The sequence below is a fragment of the Notolepis coatsorum genome (assembly GCF_963971535.1).
Source record: "Notolepis coatsorum genome assembly, chromosome: 1".
Taxonomy (NCBI): Eukaryota; Metazoa; Chordata; class Actinopteri; order Aulopiformes; family Paralepididae; genus Notolepis; species Notolepis coatsorum.
The window spans coordinates 277,020,525-277,042,869 of NC_140165.1; the positions used below are offsets into that span (position 1 = coordinate 277,020,525).

General features: G+C 41.5%; 1 protein-coding gene across 3 annotated transcripts in view; it reads left to right on the plus strand.

Moving 5' to 3' along the window:
• The window catches only part of LOC311230595 (uncharacterized protein), a 103,754-nt gene that overhangs the window by 75,356 nt on the left and 6,053 nt on the right, over nt 1–22,345 (plus strand). For all 3 annotated transcript variants that reach the window (XM_084316922.1, XM_084316921.1, XM_084316920.1), the window contains one exon: nt 4,220–4,479. In XM_084316922.1, the coding sequence (XP_084173048.1) occupies nt 4,220–4,479 (260 nt within the window). The remainder of the gene's footprint in view (nt 1–4,219; nt 4,480–22,345) is intronic.

Sequence of the window (22,345 nt, forward strand, 5' to 3'; positions counted from 1 at the left end):
GTGTTACTGTCTCAAATCCACCCTTAGGTCGTTTAGTGAAGGCTGAGAAGTAGCTAGAAAACGAATCTTGTTCCCACCTCGGCGGACTACACAATTTTCACTCTGGGTGAAAGATATATTGGTGTAGATTTAGGAACAAAAAGTTCTCCATTGACAAACTAGCCCGTTTTGCGCAATCATAATTTTAAAGTTGGGACTAGATATTTTCTCGCAAATGGATACTTGGTCACCACAGAGTTTAATTTGACATAATTGGTGCGAGTTTGGTCACGTATCTTGCGCTCGACCAATAGCAGCTCTCTTTGTTGCGAGGATAAGACCATCCGGTGTCAACAAATTATATCCACAGAGTAACGTTACGGACAATTTTTTTTTACAAAAAACACCTTCTAAAGTTCGCAAAAAGGTTTCTAAACAATGTTCTATGCATCTCATGTCCGTTCAGAAAGAATGTGTACAAGATTTTACACAGACACAGTGGGATAGATATAGAAACTGCGTTGAATGGTGGCTTAACTCAGTGGTTCCCAAAGTCGGGGTCGCGACCCAAAGGTGGGCCGCGAGCAGCCACGGATGGGCCGCGAGATGATTTAAAAAAATTTAAAAAAAAAATAAACAAAAAAATAAAAAAAAAGTTCAGGCCACTGAACTTAGAAGCAGGCCAGGACAGTGTTTCTAGTTGTATTCTAAAATTCTATTCTATTGTATTCTAAAATGTGACTATATGGTTTTATATTAACTTAATAAATAAACAAAAACGAAAAATCTACTTATTTCAACGAACATTTCAAACTAAATAACAGATTATGCACATAAAACGCTGAAAACAACCGAAGCAACAATAGTATTTTAATGAGGCTATTATTATTATCATTATTATTTTGCAACAAGTTAGCCCTCTCATAAATAGCACATATAAATGAATAACTAACTTGAACTAACTTAATAGGATTGAAGTGATATTTGGCTTAAAAAATCGGTCGCCTGGCAAAAAAAAAGAAAAGCCAGACGATGTGCATTGGGCCGCGGCTCTCTGACGCCTTATTTTCTGGGCCCCGGCCTGAACAGTTTGGGAACCCCTGGCTTAACTTACCAGGCCAGAATCATACCATTACGGAGACATACAACATTGTTTAGAGATCGATTTGTGTCATGATATGATATAATGGGGACCCTGATGTAAACAAGACAAACGTCTTTCTCTGGGCCCTATTCCTCGTACCTGGTTCAACCAAGTCGATCAAAAGTCCCATTATCCAGATTCAATTAACCCGATGTTTGAATCCGGGCTTTCCCTGTTCCTCGAAGGTGGATTCACTCTCGTTAATTCGAACCAGATTTGATACTCAGGATAATTGCGCGCGGCCGCCTCACCTGAAAAGACAGCAGGCGTCGATCGCAGAAATCCTGATTTTCTAACGGCATTGATTGATTGATTGATTTAAAACTTTATTAACAAGATTGCAGAATGGGTACAATACTGTACGGCTCAATAGCCTCGCCGTCAAGTTAAATGCATAATCTATAGGCTAATTTTAAATCCCTCATTACCCCAATCAATCAGATTATATTTCTTTAAATGTGCCTGCTGGCAGTAGGCTTAATGGAATGAATAATCAAATGAGATCTTGCTAGCGAAAATAATTAGTTCAACTCTTTCAGAATAAGGATTAAAAACAAGCCCAAATAGTATATCTAATTGATACGAATTATATTATGAGGATATCTGTACTGTATGTGCTTAGGTATTATGAAATACATGGTTCCCAAAGAGAGGCTTGGAGGGAGGCTTGCAGTTACACTATTAATCAGGTTTTAATCTGTTTCGGACATCATCCATACATGCATTGAATTGATTAACCTTCAGTTTATACCAGTGACACCTCATGTTCATCATCAGATAACAGTGCTTGAAAAGATAAATGCATTTTCTCAAATTCATTCATCAAAAACGTCAAAGGCTCATTCAATTTATCAAGTCACGTCATCAAATCAAACAGCGCATCTCCTCATATATTTTATAACGTGTGACAGTGATACAATTAAACAATCCACAGATTCAGATTCCTCATAATTCATATCCACAATCCACGCATAGACGCTTGCTTGAATGAAACACAATCCGGGCATTCCGTTAAGCAAATCCACAGCGGAGAATATGAAAGGAATCAGAGCCAAACAAGCGATAGGTTTCATTCATTAAAAACATCCCCGCGGGATTCACATTTGCAATGCTCCCCGACATTATTAAAATAACCACATAATGTGTATATCGCACCTCGCGAGCACCGTATATATAACGTGCATTATTTAGGACAAAGTCAATTTTACTATCAGCATTTTTGGTTTATTTTACATTTCAAAAGCCCCCTCTAGAAAAATGAAGCACAAAAACATAATTCAGAATGGTATAATGGGATCTAGACTGTGAGAATTATTTCAGGAAGCGAGCTGGCATTTCTTTGCGAGGGTGTGGCCATGGTTTATCCAGCTAACTGAACTAAACTCTGCCCTCGACCAGGTTCAAACTTTCTGATCTGTTGCCATAGCGACTTAGAAAATCTGACGTCGGGGAGCGGAAATGTCTGGCTTAAGTCAAACTATGCTGAAAATTATCCGGCTAACTCAGTTAGCCAGGTACGAGGAACAGGGCCCTGGTCTGCATCCCCTTAACAATTGTGTGTATGGAGCTGTACTGTATTGTACCCATTCTGCAATCTGTTAATAAAGTTTTCAATCAATCAAGATGTGGATACACTATTTGATGCTCTGCTGAGAATGAATGAATGGATGAATAAGCACAGAAAGGTGCAAATATACCTTATACCATGCAAATGTTAATGCTTTATTTGTTTTAAACAAGACGATTTAGAAATGGGCAATGAGGAAATACATTGCGTTGGACAGAGGGTGGAACACGAAAAACGGCAATGACGTAACCACTACACCTCCCTATTGGCAGAAAATAACATCTACATTTTTCAGTAATGGTAAAAGATTATTAAGAAAGAAGGGCATCTTGATTTTTTTTGTTGACTTGGAACCAATGTGTCAAAAAGACTGGCAAGCTTCCATTTGCCTATTCTGCACTAGAGGTAGCAGAGCAGGCTCTTGCAGTTCCCTTCCTTCCTCTTCCTCTGCAGAGTTGGAGCCAACAGAAGGTAAATCAAAGATAAAAAAAATCCAAGAAGACATCAAACAACCGGATCCTGTCTCTCCCGTTTTCCACAAACTCCCACTTGCTGCGAGGCTGGCCTGTCTTGAGCCACAAAATAATACTGTATGTCACAGAATCTGAATGGAATTAAAGGGGGACTATGCCCAGGATTCATAGGTGTTATTCCTATGACCTAAGACAGTCCAACAATATTGGTGAACGCAAACAACTCTCACGTATACAAGTGTGAAGATGCTCCATAGACAATGAATTGGGAAAGACTGTAAAGACGACACTGAGAGCTCCCAGGGGAATCTTCCGAGTATACAGATACATGTTCTGTTTCAGAATTGATAACGCTACTATTGAATAAAGCTCACTTATAGGACTTGATGACATCACACGTTTGAGTCTTACTCCTCTGGTTTCTGGCTTTGAGAGAGAGAGTAGGTCATGTTCACAAAATATTAATTAAACTTTGCTTTGCCATAGAAATAACATTGGAATTCGTCCTTTGTCCGGTGTTCCCCTTTTAACGAATGCAGCATAGCTGTCGCATGCGTGATCTAATCATAACTAATAGCACTGCTGTCAAGCGACAACCTTGCCTCTCCAGAAGGGCACAGCTTTCAGGAGTTAAGAAAACCAACCTTATTTCCAGATTGATGCCTGGTGTATTTCTGAAGTGACACATTCGGCTCAGCCTACTCAATGGGCCCCAGGGCCGCAAAACGTATGGAAATGATTTACCACGCGCACGCACACACAAAAGGTAAATGTTTTTTTCTCAACATGGACACGTGGAGGATGCCGTCTGTCGTGGTCAAGGCTGCTGTGCCCGGCCTCAACCAATGAGTGAGTCATTATATTAGTGGCAGAAGGTATGAAATGATCTGCACCAGCAAAAGATACTGAGAGTGCCACACAGTGTCTCCTGCTTCTGTGTGTCTCTCCCTTTCCTTCTTCCTCTAGCTCTGTAATTGTCTCTCCGCTGTGTCTGCTAGTTGTTCTCAGTGTCTCATCTCTCTCTCTCTCTCTCTCTCGCTCTCTGCTCCTCTCCAGACTACAGTTCAGACTGGCAGCAGACGGACACAGAGGACCAGCAGAGCAGCGTGAGTCAACCCAGGGCTGCTGGCCGTGACCAACGAGCCCCAGAGCAGGCCCAGGTTCAGGGCCTCGGGTGGGGCAGGGCAGAGCAGGTCCAGGGCCTCGGGCGGGGCAGGGCAGAGCAGCCCCCTCGTCTCCAGGAGAGCCCCGTCCTTGTACCGAACAACAGCGAGTTCGCCCCCATCTATGTCCTCAATAACGTGGTGCTCAAACAGGTGAACTGGGGGCGTCGGGGTGAGGGTATGGGATGATTCAGTGAAACAATAATTCAATTTGATTAGCTGTTTTCTTTTTCGGCTATGATTTCATGCATCATGGCAATCTGATGTGAGAGTACCTCTTTTTCTCCTAGACAGACTTTGATAGTACCTTCAAAAGGTCACACTGACATCACTCTGACATCACCATTTGGGGTTGGATAGAGTGTCCAGCATGGTGAAAATACCAACCACTAGGACAGCAAAATGTCAGTCAATGTGTTATTGTCACTATGTAGTTACTCTTCAAATTTTTTTAGTAAGTAGTCAACTACCCACAGTGGCCTGTAGACTCATCACCAGCTAGTTTAATCTAGATGTAGCCAAAGTAGTTTATAGAGTGGAAATTAATCACAGGTTTGTCACAAGAAGCATGTAGAATTGATGAACACACAATGTTTACCAGCAGCGCTTGGTGATGCCTAGTTTTAATTTCAAGCCCTGGTAATGGGTCAATGAAACGGGTTAGTTATGGTTCATTTTTATTATAAATATTTTCAGATCAGTACAGTTGGGATTTTCACGTTCATGTGAATAATATATAGGGAACAAAATAAGCACCCGCCAAGCGCCAATGGCGTGTAGATTTAAGGTTTGGCGAGTAAAAATGAGAGGTCTGCCCGCCACCTGGCGTGTAGTTCATATCAATACTCTTATTTTGAAAATCCTGTGCAGGTCTCATTTCCGCCCCAAGCGCAGCTCCAGTCATAATATCTATGGCTCCGGCAGCTAGCAACGTTCGGTTCATATAATACTCTTATTTTGAAAAACCCTGTAGCAACTCCGCGAGTCATATCCGCCCAGTCCGTGCTTCTGAAAGCAGAGCAGCGCTACACAGCAGTGCGCCTACACGACCCGAAATAAGTCTGGTGTTTTTTTTCTTCTCACAACGGGTCAAATGCATCTACATGCTTTGCACAGTCGCCATTCCTTTATGCCCACATCGCCCGAAATTAACGTTTATGTACCATTACAATCACTACAACGTTAGCGTAAGCTAACAAGCTAATCCTGATCAGAGGCAGAGGCGCAGCGCCATAGAGAACAGCAGTGTGGACCGGGGAAATGGAAATGGGGGGGCACTCTCCCCTTCCCTGTGTGTGTGTGTGTGCGTGCGTGAGTTTGGAAAGACGATGAAGTCACTAGTCAGGACTCAGGACAGGAGTATATTATAGTAAATTGAGGATTACTGAGGATGGACAGATAATGTTGATATTCAAATATAAAAAAAATTCGAGAGGAGTGGAAGTTTGAAGACAGACTACAATATGATGCGGGGGTGGTGAGTTGAAACAGTGTGTGTGTGTCCCGACCCCACTTCTATGTTTCAATAAATTATTTGCATTTAAAACTATTAACGCTGACTCATTCCTTCAGTCCACTCAAAATTATGCTAATATTCCTTATGTTGTTTATGATATTAATTGAAAATAGCATATGAGAGTATTATATAGTAATAATAACACATGGCGATATACTAAAAAGCTATTTATACTTTTTGACTGGTAAAAAAATGCCTGGCTGGTAGTTTTTCAAATCTACCAGCCAAATGGCTGGTAAGTCAAAAAGTTATTCAGTCTATTTGGGAAATTGATCTTCTTCAAAATTCAGTCCATTTGAGAAATGGATCTTCTTCAAAATTCAAACACTGAAAAATACTTTTGACAAAGCAAAGCACTGAGTCATACATGACCTGGACCACCCTCTCTACCAGCACTTTACCCCTCTTCCCTCTGGTCCTCGGTATAGACTATCCATGTGCAGACAGACCTTCCTTCCTGTCCTCGGTATAGACTATCCATGTGCAGAAAGACCTTCCTTCCTGTCCTCGGTATAGACTACACATGTGCAGAAAGACCTTCCTTCCTGTCCTCGGTATAGACTACACATGTGCAGAAAGACCTTCCTTCCTGTCCTCGGTATAGACTACACATGTGCAGAAAGACCTTCCTTCTGGTCCTAGGTATAGACTACACATGTACAGAAAGACCTTCCTTCTGGTGTAGGTATAAACACTACACATGTGTAGAAAGACCTTCCTTCTGGTCGTAGGTATAGACTATCCATGTGCAGAAAGGCCTTCCTTCTGGTTGTAGGTATAGACTACCCATGTGCAGAAAGACCCGTTTTAGCTAGAGTTTTGTTCCCACAGCCATACAAGCTTTAAATAAGTAACCTCTTAAATGACGTGAAATCCAGTCTGTGGTATAGTGTGGAGTGTCAATCCATGTCTTTGTCTCTGCTGTGTGACCCCTGTAATTAAATGTTCCTGTAAATCCTGTATTTTGTATAATTCTGCATTCCTTTTTGTCCATGTACTGAGGAAAATAACTTCCTCCTGAGAACAAATAATCTCTCTCTCTCTCTCTCTCTCTCTCTCTCTCTCTCTCTCTCTCTCTCTCTCTCTCTCTCTCTCTCTAATCTAATCTATCTAGTCCCGATTGTGAGCAGTCATCTGTAATCACTCCCTTGTGTATTTATTTATGTCAGCTTCCTTAGTTAGTCAGTGTCAGTTAGTCTGTTTCCTGTTCTGTTTGTCACATTTACATTTTAGCTGATGCTTTTATCCAAAGTGACTTACAAATTGTGTGCAACAAGTCAGCAGGAGGGGTACATCTCTGGCAGCCAAGGGTCAGTGATATTGTTCGTCAAACAGTGTTGAACTTTAGCGCATAGTAGTATAGACATATTAACACATTTGCTGCCATTAGATTTCCCCATCTAGCTATGGCCGGGCCAGCTTTCCATTACATAGTTTCACTGTGCGTCACCTTGTTTGTAGAGCTAAATCTATATTTTATATTATAGCTATGGATACAATACCATGGTCATTTGACAGTAACTATCTTCCGTTCAAGATGCAAAAAATTATAAAAATGTTCATGAATACGTTCACGCGTTATCCCGTGGTTAATATAAGTATAATTTCGGAATGATCCGGGCTAATTCCTGGGAGGCCGGCTACAGGGCGCAATGTGAATTCTACTAAAACCATTGGCGTTTCGCCCCTAGACCCGCTACTGTTTCCAAATCAAATCTATATCATAGGTATTATGCTTCATCATAAATGCATGAAAGGGGGGGGGGGGGGGTCGTTTCTGATTATTTGATTGCCAGTAACGTCATTCGTTATTACCACAACAGTAACACACACTGATCAGGGGGATGGGTATGATAACCTTGCACAATCAAGCTAAAATGTACGTCAGATTGTCCTTACCTGTGGTCGGTGGTATTCCAAAAAGAATATTCCAATTATTTGATCGCCATCTGGTCCATCCTATGTCCATCTGGTCCACGACATAACCCACCACAACATATGGATCAGGGGTCCCGAAAACTATTCAATGCGATCGGGTGAAGCCCTAGGTTTCCCATTACTAGAAAAGTCTGTCCGGAGCGGTTTACACGTAGCACCCAGTCTGGAACAGGGTTTACTGCACTCTCGATACTGCCTACTAGCAGGATCTGGCCGATACTGCACCTTCGAAGTCCCAGTATGCCTTTTAACGGCAACATACATTTGAATAGGATATTTCCAAAAAAAAGGGAAAACGATCGATATATATATATATATATATACGTTTTTGGCCGTTAACCGTTGGCGCCCAATAAGGTATATATACGTGGTTGGCCGCGAAAGTGTTAAAGTCTCATCAGTCTAGTCTCGACTTCACGAGATCTTCCCTCACTCAACTAAGCCATTCTGATTTGACTGTTTTGCTGACGTGAATAAGGCACTGGTTGTAGTCACCGCCCACAATCAACAATTCGCTTAACAACAGAGCGAGTGGAATTACTTCCTCAAACAGAGGGTGCCGACAGACAGCAGAGAACGAGAGAGAGAGAGAGACACACACAACCTCCAGACCGCGCGGGAGTGTGTGTAAATGTGTGTGCGCGCAGGGATGGAGCTTCTCCCCCGCAGTCGAGAGCACTCTCATATCACTGTCAAAATATCGTTGTGCACGCTCCCACACGCACGCCCATATTCCGATCCGTGCAATAATATTCACAGGGGTATATATTGTCATTTGAAACAAGTTACCAATGCATTGTCCCGTGGGATTATGCCCCCCTGCGGCGAAATTAATAAGTATCCCCCTCAATCTTTCTATCTCTCTCTCTGTCTGCCAGTCGCAGACTGTGTGTGACTGTCACTCAAATCGCTTATGGGCGGAGCTCAGCACAAAACGGCTTGAAATCTTGAAGTGGAAAAATGTTTGCTTTAGAGTACTTGATTAAAAATATAAAACAATGATCTTTTTTGAAAGATCCATAGACTCACAGGAATTGTGTAAAGTTGCCCAAATAGTGAAAGGAATAGCAATGCATGTCCCCTTTAAGATTTATTTTATAATTTTTTTAATTATTATATATTGTGGCAGATATCATCCCCCGTCCCATGGCTACGTGGAGGAAGGGAGATACTACTGCCACGGGCAGAGGAGAGTTAATTAAGGAGTTGATTAGGACTGATGGATTACACCTGTGCACCACGTGATCACCCACATCCCACACACACACATAGCATAAAATCCTAGGAGAGAAGAGTTGAGTGGAGGTGAGGAAGGAGCAGAGTTTGTAGAGAGAGAGTGAGATACTGAGTTTGTTGAGTTAAGAGGTAGTTTGAAGGAGAGGTGAGAGCGAGAAGGTGTTTGTGTTATTGGACCCTGAACTGGCTGAGATACCCCCTTGTGATTGGTATCTATCTTCGCTGTAATTACTTCATTAGACTAAGAACCTACTGTAATGATTTAATTAGACTGAGAACCTCCTGTAATTACTTCACCAGACTAAGAACCTACTGTAATGACTTCATTAGACTAATAACCTACTCTAATTACTTCACTAGACTAAGAACCTCCTGTAATGACTTCACTAGACTGATAACCTCCTGTAATGACTTCACCAGACTAAGAACCTACTGTAATGACTTCACTAGACTAAGAACCTACTGCAATGACTTCATTAGACTAAGAACCTACTGTAATTACTTCACTAGACTAAGAACCAGACAGAACCAAGATTTGTATCAATAACAATGAACTTGTACAAGTTCCGTCTGTGGAAGTTCTTGGGTGTCAATATCGATGAGAAACTCTGCTTTAACAGTTTGAGTGCCAGCCATTAACATGGGAAACATGGTTAAATGCCAGCACCCACTTCAATGATAGCGTTGTGATCGCATAATCTCTGTCTTAAATTATGGCTATGTGTCTAATCTGCCTGTCGCTTATCAATGACTTGTTTGCAGTCAACATTGTCGAAACGGATTGTTTTTTAATCTGTTAATTTTCGTTTTATAGCATTTTGAAAAGCCCTCGTTTTTCAGGAAAATATATAGATTCCGTGATAAAGGGCATTTACTGGAATATTCTAGCATACACAAAAACGTTGTAATTTTTCGGCCTATTTATGAATCGTTTTCCAATAAACGCTAGATTATCAATAGTATATGTGTACTTATGCACGCTATAGAGGCGGGCTGAAATATCGATTCTCTCATTTCCTCATCAGCGATCACAGCCCCACACACACACGCATAGGGCAAACGCTGAGATATAGGTGAAAACCGCTCTGATTATCCTAAGACTGGTAAAATAAATTCCTTACCAGAGATCAGATGTTATCCAAAAAGATTATTCCAATTCCTGATCGCCATTCCAAATATCGATCACGCTTATTGATTACAGTGTTGGTACTGTAAATACATAATCCACACGTTTTCCGGGCCGGCGAGCACAATCGATCCTTCAGTTGGCTTGACGGAAAAGTAAAATGAGGAAACTGGCCACCCCCCCTGCGTCAAGTGTAAAGTAATGGGGTGCAGTTACACAGGGAGAGACGATAGGGGGCGGTATCTTCCCAATTGAGCTCAGAGAGACTCTGCAGCACTAACCCGAGGCTCGATTGATGAAATATGAATTCAAATCGCCAATAAAAATAAAAACGCCAAACAAACGCTATATAGCGTCGGGGGCACTCAATGGTCGGCATGAACTAACGACAAAACACGTCCGTGGCACTCAATGTGTTAAGAATCATTGTGAAATTGTTTGCAAGAAGGTTTCAAAATCGTTGGGCATTATAAAAAGGGTTAAAACCAATTAAAAAAGAGCACATTACTAACTTTGTATGACTGTTTAATGTATCATCACATCTCTTACTGCAATATAATTTGGGCCAACACTTACCCTTCTTACTTACAAGCAATCCATAGAGCTCAGAAATCCTTTGTAAGAATTGCAATCAACTCTTCTTATTTAGCTGTGTGTATTGAGCCGTACTGTTCAGTTTAGTTTATTTATTTAGCACATTATTTAAAAAAAAAAAACAGTGCTAGGAGGGAATGAAGCCCAAAGGGCTTGTACAAAGTTCCACTCCCATCTCATTGTCCATAAACAATATGAACGAATTACATGTGTAGCATGGTCTACAAAATAAACTACAAAACAGGAACAGAGACATAAGACAGACACTAGCGAAAACATGGAAGGAACATTGGCCTGATCTCTGCAAATGATGAGAGGGCCTACCTGGAGGAGGTCAAGGTTCTAGCGGGATGGTGTCAAGAGAACAGCCTCTCCCTGAACATCAGCAAAACAAAGGAGATGATTGTGGACTTTAGGAGGTCGGTGGTCAGGGACTACAGCCCCCTCAGCATCGACGGGGCACCGGTTGAGAGAGTGAACAGTTTTAAGTAACTTGGAGTCCACATATCCGAGGACTTGACATGGACCTCACACATTGACAGTGTTGTGAAGAAGGCATGGCAACGCCTCTACTTCCTCAGACGCCTAAGGAAGTTCCAAGTCAGTCAGAAGATCCTAAGAACTTCTACTCATGCACAATAGAGAGCATCCTGACTGGCAATATCACCTCCTGGTTTGGGAATAGCACCGCACAAGACCGTAGCAGACTAGAGTGGGCCGCTCAGCCGAACGCACAATTGGAGGGGGGCTTCCCACTCTCCAGGTCATTTACAACAAGCGGTGCAGGGGTAAGGCTAAGAGGATTATCAAAGACTCGAGCCACCCAAACAACTGCCTCTTTGAACTGCTGCGGTCAGGCAAGCGATACCGGAGTCTCATGGCAAGCACAGAGAGACTCGGAAGAAGCTTCTATCCCCAGGCCATCAGGATGCTCAACGAACAATAACACTATGTAACAACCATCAAATGCACTCACAGCACACACATCCACACGCACACACTCACTTTAAACCTACAACTCACTGCAGCACCCACTTTAACCACTTTAGTACACCTAAGCACACTTTATATTTATCGGTAAATAATTTGCACTACAACCCATACCTCATTACACCTTACTGTAAATTATATTGTACCTAAATTGTACCTCATCCCACTTCTGCTTTGCACTGTATAGTATATTGTATGGTAACTCAGTTACTTCTACTCTACATAGAGCATTGTATGTATATATGTATATACTGAACATTTTGTCTACGTACTTGACTTCTATTTTATACTTGCTATACTTATTTTATTATCTATCTTTGCCTAGCACAGTCTCTGGAGCGAAACAGAAAGAAGCATTTTGTATAAAAGTATTCTGTACTTCTGTATGACAACTAATAAAGAAACTTGAAACTTGATTGACACGAGTCAGTGACAAGAATTTTTTTTTTTTAGTACAAGAGGTCAAAGAAGAGGAAAATAACATATTAACGGTATATAATGAGGAAAAGGAAACAAGCAGTCATACTAACAGTAGATGTAACACTGATTGATTGATTGAAACGTTTATTAACAGATTGCAGAATGGGTACAGTACAGTACAGCTCAATACATACAATTGTTAAGGGGATGCAGACGAGAGAGACTTTCGTCTTGTTTACATCAGGGTCCCCCATTTTCAATTCATCATAACATATATGACACACACAACATACAGATAGACAGTACTGCTACATCTATACATTTATGACATACCAGATTTGCAAATACAGTACTGTTTGTGATACAAAAAGTGTCCAGAAAAATTTGACGTAGAAACTGTACATTGGAGGAGGTTGGGTAGGTCGGGTGGGGTTGGTGGGTGGGGGGCTGTACATTGGAGGTGGGGGTGGGGGACACTGTACACTGTACATTGGAATACTGACAAAGCCATACTTGGTCATTTACTGTACAACTGTACAAATTTGTAGGGGCCAGTTTCGAATTGCAGTCTCCCGTAGGTGTTTTTTGAGAGTGTTTTTGAAGGTGGGTAGTGATTCACATTCCTTTACAGCTTTGGATAGGGCGTTCCACATTGATGTGGCATAATTGCGAAACGTGTTTAGTCCCTTGTTTGAGCCGAATCTGGGTTTAACATGATTTGTGGAGCTCCCTCTGGTGTTGTGATCGTGGTATTCACTGACCTTTGGGAAGTATTTTGACATGTACATGGGTACCTTGGTCATGTAGTGTATCTTGTAGACCAGGCCCATTGCAAGTTGCTGTACTCTGTCGTCTACTCTAAGCCATCCTAGGTTGTCAAAGTGGGCAGGGGTGAGGTGGGTTCTAGGGGTAAGGTCAAGTAGAAGTCTGACTTTTTATTTTGTGATGTTTGTAATCTTGTTTTTAGCGCCTTTGAGGTGCTTTGGTACCATGAGGTGCAAGCATAGTCGTAGTACCCTTGAATGAGTGCTCCTGCCAGGACAACAGCCTGCTCCTGAACATTGGTAAAACTAGGGTGACCAAACGTCCTCTTTTGGCCGGACATGTCCTCTTTTCACGTCGTGTCCGGGCCGTCCGGGGGGGGTTTCAAAATTTATGAAAATGTCCGGCTTTTACGGGTTGTTTGCATGCACTTAAAATTTACTGGCGCATTGCACAGAATACTACGGTACTCTGTTGCGTGTGTGACGTAATCCCTGAGAAGCTTTGTGGGCGTCTACAGCTCCGCTCTCAGTCTCACACAAACAGAGGAAGTAGACAGTCAGTCACAGAGCCGACCGCAGCTCACATTCAAAATGCCAAAGCGCAAATGTACGTTTACAGATGAATTGCAGAAGAAATACCAAATGTACCGTCCCGGTCGGAACAAATGGGAGGCAGAGTGCACCGTGTGCAAAGCTTGCACATACGTGTGTGTGTCCAATAAAGGTGCAGGCGATCTTAATGCGCACATGGACACAGACAAACACAGAAAAGCTGTGCAAGGTGAGAGTTTGTCGGCAAAGTTGACAGATTTCTTTATCAGACCAGGCAAAACAGAGGATGCTGTAAATGCAGCCGAGGGTGCGTTTGCATTTCACACTGTGAAACATCACAACAGCTACAGATCTATGGATTGCACAAGTGCCTTGCTAAAGAAAGCATTTCCAGACTCTGAAACTGCCAAAAGATTCAGTAGTGCGCGCACTAAAACCGAAGCCATTGTCAATGGTGTTATAGCGCCCCACTCTGTTGATGTCGCGCATGACGCACTCAAAGAAATCCACTACTGTGGTGTGTCTACAGACGGGAGTAACCACGGAGCAGTGAAGATATTCCCAATCATAATCCAGTACTTTGACTGGAAGAGGGGTGGCATTCAAACTAAATTAATCGAGGTTAAAGACACACCAAATGAGACAGCAGAAACCATTGCACAATATCTCATTGACACCTTGGCAAAAAACAATTTGTCTGAAAAATGCATTGCATTTACTGGCGACAATTGCAACACAAACTTTGGAGGAATCCGACGTGGTGAAGGGGGAAAGAATGTGTTTGCAAATTTGAAGAGGTTGCTGCAGAAGAACACTCTGATCGGTGTGGGTTGCCCAGCACACATCTTGAATAATTGTGTTCACCATGGGGCAGACACAATAGATATTGACCTTGAGAATATCATGTTCAAAATCTACCAGTACTTCCACATTTACACTGTGCGCACTGAGAGCCTGAAGGAGTACTGTGATTTTGTTGACATTCAATACAGAACGATGCTTTCTCACAGCAAGACAAGGTGGCTGTCATTGTTCCCAGGCATTGAGAGGATGATACAGATGTTTCCAGCTTTAAAGGCATTCTTTCTGTCTCAGCAAAAACCACCCATAGTGATCAAGAAGTTTTTTGAAAATGAATTCAGTGAGATCTACCTCTGGCACATGCACTCACTCATGTCTGTGTTCCATACCCACATTCAAGACATGGAAAAGGAGAAGAACTCCATTATGGAGGTAAAGAAAATAATGAACAGCATCCACACCATTCTTCTTGAACGCAAGAGCAACAACTTCATGTCACTTAAAGTTAAGGGACTACTGGCACAAAAGCGTAGTGATGGACTTGGTAAGGAATATGACCAGTTCTGTGCTGATGTGCAAGGCCTGTACAGTACATGTCTGGAGTATCTGGAGAAGTGGATGACTCCCATGGAAGAGTTCTCCACATTCATGTGGATGGATCTGAGTGAGCCACCAGAGTGGAATGATGTGGAGGCCTGCATCAAGTTCCTAGGAGAGAAGGGGGTGGTAATTGATGATGTCAAGTGTTTTGACCAGGTCATCAATCTGAAGAGATTCACAGAAAGGTGCAACCATGACGAGGAGTTCAGTGGCCTGCAGGTGCACCAGAAGTGGACCAAATATTTTGAGAAGGCCAAAAGCATTGCATGTTACTCAGAACTACTGAAGATTGCACAGTTTGTCTTTGCACTTTCCTCTCACAATGCAAATGTTGAGAGGGTTTTCTCACTGATGCAGAGCCAGTGGACCAAGGAGAGGAACCAGCTGTCTGTTGAGTCACTGAAGGGGATTCTATTTGTGCAATACAATTTGAAAGACATGTCTTGTAAAGACTTTCATGCTTATTTGTTGAGCAACCGAAAACTGCTGGGAAAGATCAGCTCCACAGCTAAATATCGATGGGCAGACAAGGAGGATGAAGAAGAAAAGCAGGATGAAGAAGATTGAAGTATGCAGCTATGCAGAGAGAGAAAGCTATAGCTTTGGGAGATAAACTTTAAACTTAACATTTTTAAATTGGGACCTTATTTGTTTAAAGCTAGAAATATGTGAAAAGTTGCCGTTTCATGGTTGTTTACAATGACAGGGCCTGGAATTGTGTTTACAAACATTTAAAGTAGGCTTATATTTGGTTCATGGTGCCTCAAAATGTGTTTGGTTTGATTTAGGTAATCAAATGTTATGTTATGTTCACTAATGGCAATTATGCAAATGTAAAATCCAAAACTGCATAGTGCACTTTTAAAATAATTAGATTAGTATATTTGTGAGGTTACTGTTTTATTGTTTACATTGACAAGATACAAAGAGATTATTTGTTAAAGCTGGATTTTCTATTTTCTACTATTTCATATATTTTGTTATTTATTTTTGTCCAGTAAGATTTGAAAAGAGAGCTATTATTTTGTTACAGGTTGATGTTGAAGTTATTCTTGTGCCATTGAGATTTGTCAAGAGATAATTCTAGGCACAATAAAGCATGTTGATTGTTGAGTAACCTTGGTTTGGTGTGTCTTTGGTTATAGAGAGATATTATTGTGTTATATACAGTAAAATAATATAAATAATAATTGTATATCCATATACAGAGGAGGCATACTTTAAATATATTAAAACAATAATGCATCTTTGAGTAAACGTTGAGTATCATTAAGTATCTCGAGGCTGAGGGCAGAATGTCCTCTTTTTTGGAAATCAAAATATGGTCACCCTAGTAAAACCAAGGAGCTGATCGTGGATTTTAGGAGAACACAGCAGGGGACACACACCACTGTGGATAAACGAGGCTACCGTGGACAGGGTGAGCAGCTTCAAGTACCTGGGGGTCCACATCTCAGAAGACCTGACATGGACAACACACATAGACTCAGTTGTAAAGAAGGCGAAGCAGCGCCTCTACCACCTGAGACAGTTAAGGAAGTTCAGAGCACACCAGCAACTAGGACAGCGAGGCTTCGGCTCCGCTTCTTCCCCCAGGCCATCAGAGTCTTTAAAAAAAAAAAAAAAAAAAAAAATTGAACGGAAGTGGTTTTTGTATAGTAAATAGATGGATATAGCAAGATAGCATAAGGATATATAGTCTAACTGTAGATTGTATAGTATAGCATTGTATAGTAGTGTACAGAAGACCCAGTGCCTCATCCGTAGCTAACATTGTATTGCACTATCGCAGGACCTTAGCATGTCTTTTACCATGCTTTTTGTAAACTTTATGTACATTATACCTGTTATGTCTTATTCTTATTACTTGTATTATTGCACAAATGTCTTATTCTTATTCCTTTATTTTTTATTACTTGTATTATTGCACAATCGCTGCAGGCATGACCTCCCGCATTTCACTGTATGCTTGTATGCCGTGACAAATAAAACTCTTGACTTGACTTGACTAATTACTTCACTAGACTAAGAAACTACTGTAAGTACTTCATTAGACTACTATACGAGTCAGTGCCAGGTTCACAAACGTCCCGATTTGTGCGGGACAGTCCCGCATGCTGCAACAGAAGAAAAGTGTCCCGCATTTCAATAAACAATTTTAAATGTATGAATTATTATAGTTTTTGTCCTCTCAATAATCCCCAACCATGCACTAATGCACCGCAAGTACTGTACATTACATAGCCTAGTAGTATAACCAGCGTGAACGTATACATAGCATCTGGCGCGAGCTGTTTGTGTTGTCGCACAAGCCGTTTGTCTTTTTGAACACCTCGGCAACCTTTAATGTGCTGTGCAACAACTTTATGTTCACTCGTGCTGCGGCTGAAGGAAGTGTCGGAGATGGAGGCGACCGTTGGAGTGAAGTGGTGGCTGCTGCTGAAGACCCCCAACCTGATCCATTTGGCTTCATTCTTCCTGAGCATCCCTAATGCGTTCGTGGAGAGGTTGTTCTCCCTCATGACCAGTGTGTGGACCGACCAGAGAAATCGATGCAGCGTGGAGAGTGAAATTCAAGTCGAAGCAAATTTCTCTCTGAATTTTTTTTAGATTTTTATAAATATCTTTGTCAGAAGGCTCTACTTGAAGCTGCACGGTCCAGTAATAAATATAAATCCTGCACGTGCACTATGGTGCTCTCCATGATGTTGAAACCTTCGGAGTAATGAAGGTGCAATTTATATTGGCCTACAATTTGTTTTCTTTCTAGTGTTACAGCTATTTGCTTAGCCTACTGTTCCCCATAGGCTATTTAGATTTTAAATATTTTTGTTTCCTATTGTTCACTGCTGTTTTTAATTTGTATGTGTATATTATATATATTTCACTTATGCAGGATAACACTCTTTGTAGGCCTACTCGTGCTATGTTATTATACACCCTGTATATACCTGTGATATATTTACATTTCAAATGTAAATTCAAGTAAAAAGAAATCATTTTTAATAATTGTACAATTTTGTCAGATTATCATTGAATGAAAAATGTTTACTTTGTAGTGTTCTGGACAGGTTTAGAATCAAGGAAGCCAGTGTGACAATGTATGCACTTCAGTATCACATTACAAGAGAGATCACAGGGTACATGTACATCTTATAGCCATAGGACTCGGAAACCTCTAGAGGTCGGTACGTTGGTAGGTAATTTAATGTTGGATTGCATGGTATGGTCTTCTATATAATTATGAGTATAATAAGCAATTAAGACTCAACAATATTGTGTTTTTAATACATTAAATGCTTATATTTTGATCAAAATTATTAATACATTATGTAAACATGTTTCTTGCATACGTATTCAGTACTGTCCCGCAATTTCAACAAATGTCCCGCAAAATCGACATGCTGTCCTGCATTTGGATCATACAGATTTGGTCGCTCTATTCACATCACTCCCAGTTCAATTCAAACGTAAAGAACATAATAATTAGCAAAAAATCTTTTTTTTTATGATCAAATCTTTTTATTTTCTGGCGGCTGGGTGGCACAGCGGACATTGTGCTCGTCACCAACGCAAGAGACACCGGGTTCGAATCCGGCTGTTGGCGTTGCCTCCGGCTTGGGCCTGCCGTCATACTAACTCAATTGGCAGAGTTAGCGGGTGGAAGTCGATGGGTGGTAATCTGGACGTTGTGGACAGCGACTTCTACAGGTCAGTTGGGGGACGCCTGCACAGCAGAGACAGGCAATGGCCGGGGTAGTGTGAGCCTCCCACACGTTACACCTCGCCAATGAGAGTCCGCGCTGACAGGTGAAAAGATGTGACAGGCTACCTCCTTGTGTATCGGAGGGGACACGTGATGCAAGGCTTCTATCCTCCCTACAACCGGCCAGTGGGGGGCATGTGCGAGCAACGTTCAAGACTGGAGGGGAGAATTGCCACAGCGAAATTGGAATGGGAGAAAACATTTAAAAAGGAGAAAAAGTGGATAAATTTTTTTTTATATTTTTCTTTTTCCTTTTTCTTTTACATGTAATATAAAACACAAGACGCCACACAATACAATAATAATAGACATGACTTCACAGGAAAATAATAACAATAATGACAGTAGGATCACAAAAATAATAAATACAGAACCTAAAAATAAAAACATATTACCACAGGGGCTACTGGTGGGCAATCCCAGAACATATGCATATGGCTCTTAGCGAGCATAAAGTGCACTGGGAATGTGCCACCAGTCCCATAACAAACAGCTTCCTAGGTGTGAGACACGTTCTATGAATATAATTAAGATTTATTTGTTGGTGATTAGGGTTGCGGGAGGCTAATATAACATTTGTACAAACGTCGTCAAACTCAGAGTCTAACCCTGGGATGTCCCCTCGCCAGACTGTATCTAATGTTAATTTTTTATATGTGGATTTGATTAAACGTGTATACAAATCTGAGACACCCTCTTGTGGTTGTCCTGTCACACAAACGCATTCATTCTCAATACTTTCTGAATAGTTGGAACATTGCTACAGTCTCACACCAGAAAGATCTTCAGTATTTGAACTTTTCCTTAATTGATTGAATGAAAGGTGAATTGATCCCAATCTTGGGATATAAGAAATTGGCAGGATAATGGCCACTATGCCAATATACTAACAGTAACATTCAACTAGGAGGATAGAGGATAGAGCATGGCTGTATATTCGCCAGAGGTTGTGTGGAACACAAAGACAGATGGGAGGGATGTTGATTTAGGCAGAGATTGAAACATGGAGGAGAGAGGAAACAGGGCAGATGGAGATTAGATCAATTAGAATGTGATGATGAGCTGTGAAGTCTGAGTCTGGGTGAGACTCGGTACGGAATTAGAATGTGCGAGTGTCTGCAGAGACACTTGTCTGTGCGTGTGTGTGTGTGCGTGCGTGCATGCATGCAGTATCTGGGAGCGTGTGAGGGACGCACTAATATCAGTTTCTCACTGCGGTTCCGAGTACTATCCTTTCCTTATCGGCAGATACCGAGTACCAATCCAATCCAATGCTTTTACTGAACAATGTAGAATTAGTTTGGGGTCATTGGACAGATAATATTGAGATATAATCCATTTTTCTCCGTTAGAGAGATCTAATATATAATATTTGTTAGAAATGCTGCAAATCAAGTCACTTTGCTTTGATTTGTGGCATGTTGTTGGGAACCTCCGCAGTACCGATACCCTGTTTTAACCTGGTATCAGACCCATATCAGACGCCAGTATTGGGGTGTGACAGAGGTCAGAAAGATGCAATGATGATGGACCTTGCGGATCTCTCTAGGGATCTGACCTTTTCAGCTCTTTGAAGTCTTTCAAAACCTTCTTTGGAGAGTGCCAGTCTGGAAACGGAGCTGTTTTCGTGACAGTACAGTCTAGACAAGGAACAGGAACATCTGTCCAAATTCCTGTAAGCCATTTTAACCAATGTTAGACTGTGCATTTCATCGCACTTTGAAGTAAATCCTTCAACTGAGTGGGAACTTCTGATCAGTTAATCGCAACAAGCTTTACACTTGGGTTTACTGAATTATTGTGTGGAGTGTAATCAGTTGATAGGCATCATTATGCATTTCATTTAAATCTCAAACCTTTATTTATACTTGTGAGGCACTGAGATTCCCTTCATTCACAGTGATGACAGGTCATGGAAAACCTCATGGTGGCAGGGATCTCATAAGAGTTATTCAACCTAACTAAGATACCGTAATTCCTCTAATAGTAACCGGGTCTCAAATACAAGCCGGGTCTCTATTAATGGCCGGGTGCGCTCTTGAGCTAAGCAATTATAAGCCGGCCTCCTAATACAAGCCGGGTTACTAATGTACTGAGCTGCATACTGAGCTAGTTACTTGATTTCACTTTGAAAACGTTGAAATGACCAGTGACCACCTGTAATTGCACTGTTTACTATTTCATACAGTACTTGGTTTCAATAAATGAACCCAGTACATTTTACTGGGTTCAAACTGACACAAAATGTTGATTTATTCATTATGATCCGTTTGAAAATTTGAAATATAGGCCTCCCTCTTATACAGGCCTCCTCCTAATACAAGCCTGGTACCCACTACAGTTGAAACAAATACAAGCCGGGGTTACTATTAGAGGAATTACGGTAATCAAATGCAACCGTCAGGGTTGCGGTGTCTTCTTTTGCACAGACGGTTCTTATATATTCCAAAAATATTTTTGCGCAGCACAATTAGTCTACACACCGACCTGAGTCTTCCTCAGGATTCTGCCTGACTGACTGAGGAAGACTGAGGACTGACACACGTCAGGTGTGGACTATAGGCTACTTCACTGGCTGGAAAATATTTTATATAGGCTATAATTGAGCAAACATTCTTTTTTGTGTATGGAGGAGAGACTGGAGACACATTACACTGAGATAGGCAAGCCTGTAGAATAATTATCTGCCTCCTTGCCTAAGTTGGCAATGCTGTTTGGGGCCCGTTATGGGCCATATAATACATTCATAGTGTGTAGTTCCATAGTAGTTTCAAGTTTCTTTAATAGTTGTCATACAGAAGTACAGAATACTTTTATACAAAATGCTTCTTACTGTTACGCTCCAGAGACTGTGCAAGACAAGATAAGTATGAATAAAATAACATAGTATAGCATGTAAATTAGAAGTAAAAAGAAATGAGGTCAGTGTTCAGTATAGACATATGTACAATGTTCGATGCAGAATAGACGTAACTGAGTTACCATATAATATACAATACTATGCAGTGTACTAATATACAATACTATATAGTGCAAGGCAGAAATGGGATGAGGTGCAATTTAGGTACAATTTACAGTAGGTGTACGAGTTGTAGTGCAAATCCTTTATCAATAAATATAAATATAAAGTGTGTTTGTGTGATCTAAAGTGTGGAGAGTGGGTGCTGCAGTGTGTTGTTTGTTTAAGTGAGTGTGTGGGTGTGTGTGCTGTGTGCATTTGATGGTTGATGCATAGTGTTTATTGTTCGTTTAGCAGCCTGATGGCCTGGGGATAGAAGCTTCTTCTGAGTCTTTCTGTGCTCGCCTTAAGACTCCGGTATCGCTTGCCTGACCGCAGCAGTTCAAAGAGGCAGTTGTTCGGGTGGCTGGAGTCCTTGATGATTCTCTTAGCCTTCCCCCTGCACCGCTTGTTGTAAATGTTCTGGAGGGTGGGAAGCCCCCCTCCAATTGTGCGTTCGGCTGAACGTGTCACTCTTTGTAGTCTGCTACGGTCTTGTGCAGTGCTATTCCCAAACCAGGAGGTGATGTTGCCAGTCAGGATGCTCTCTATTGTACATGAGTAGAAGTTCCTAAGGATCTTCTGACTGACTTGGAACTTCCTTAGGCGCCTGAGGAAGTAGAGGCGTTGTCGTGCCTTCTTCACAACACTGTCAATGTGTGTGGTCCATGTCAAGTCCTCGGATATGTGGGCTCTGAGGTACTTGAAACTGTTCACT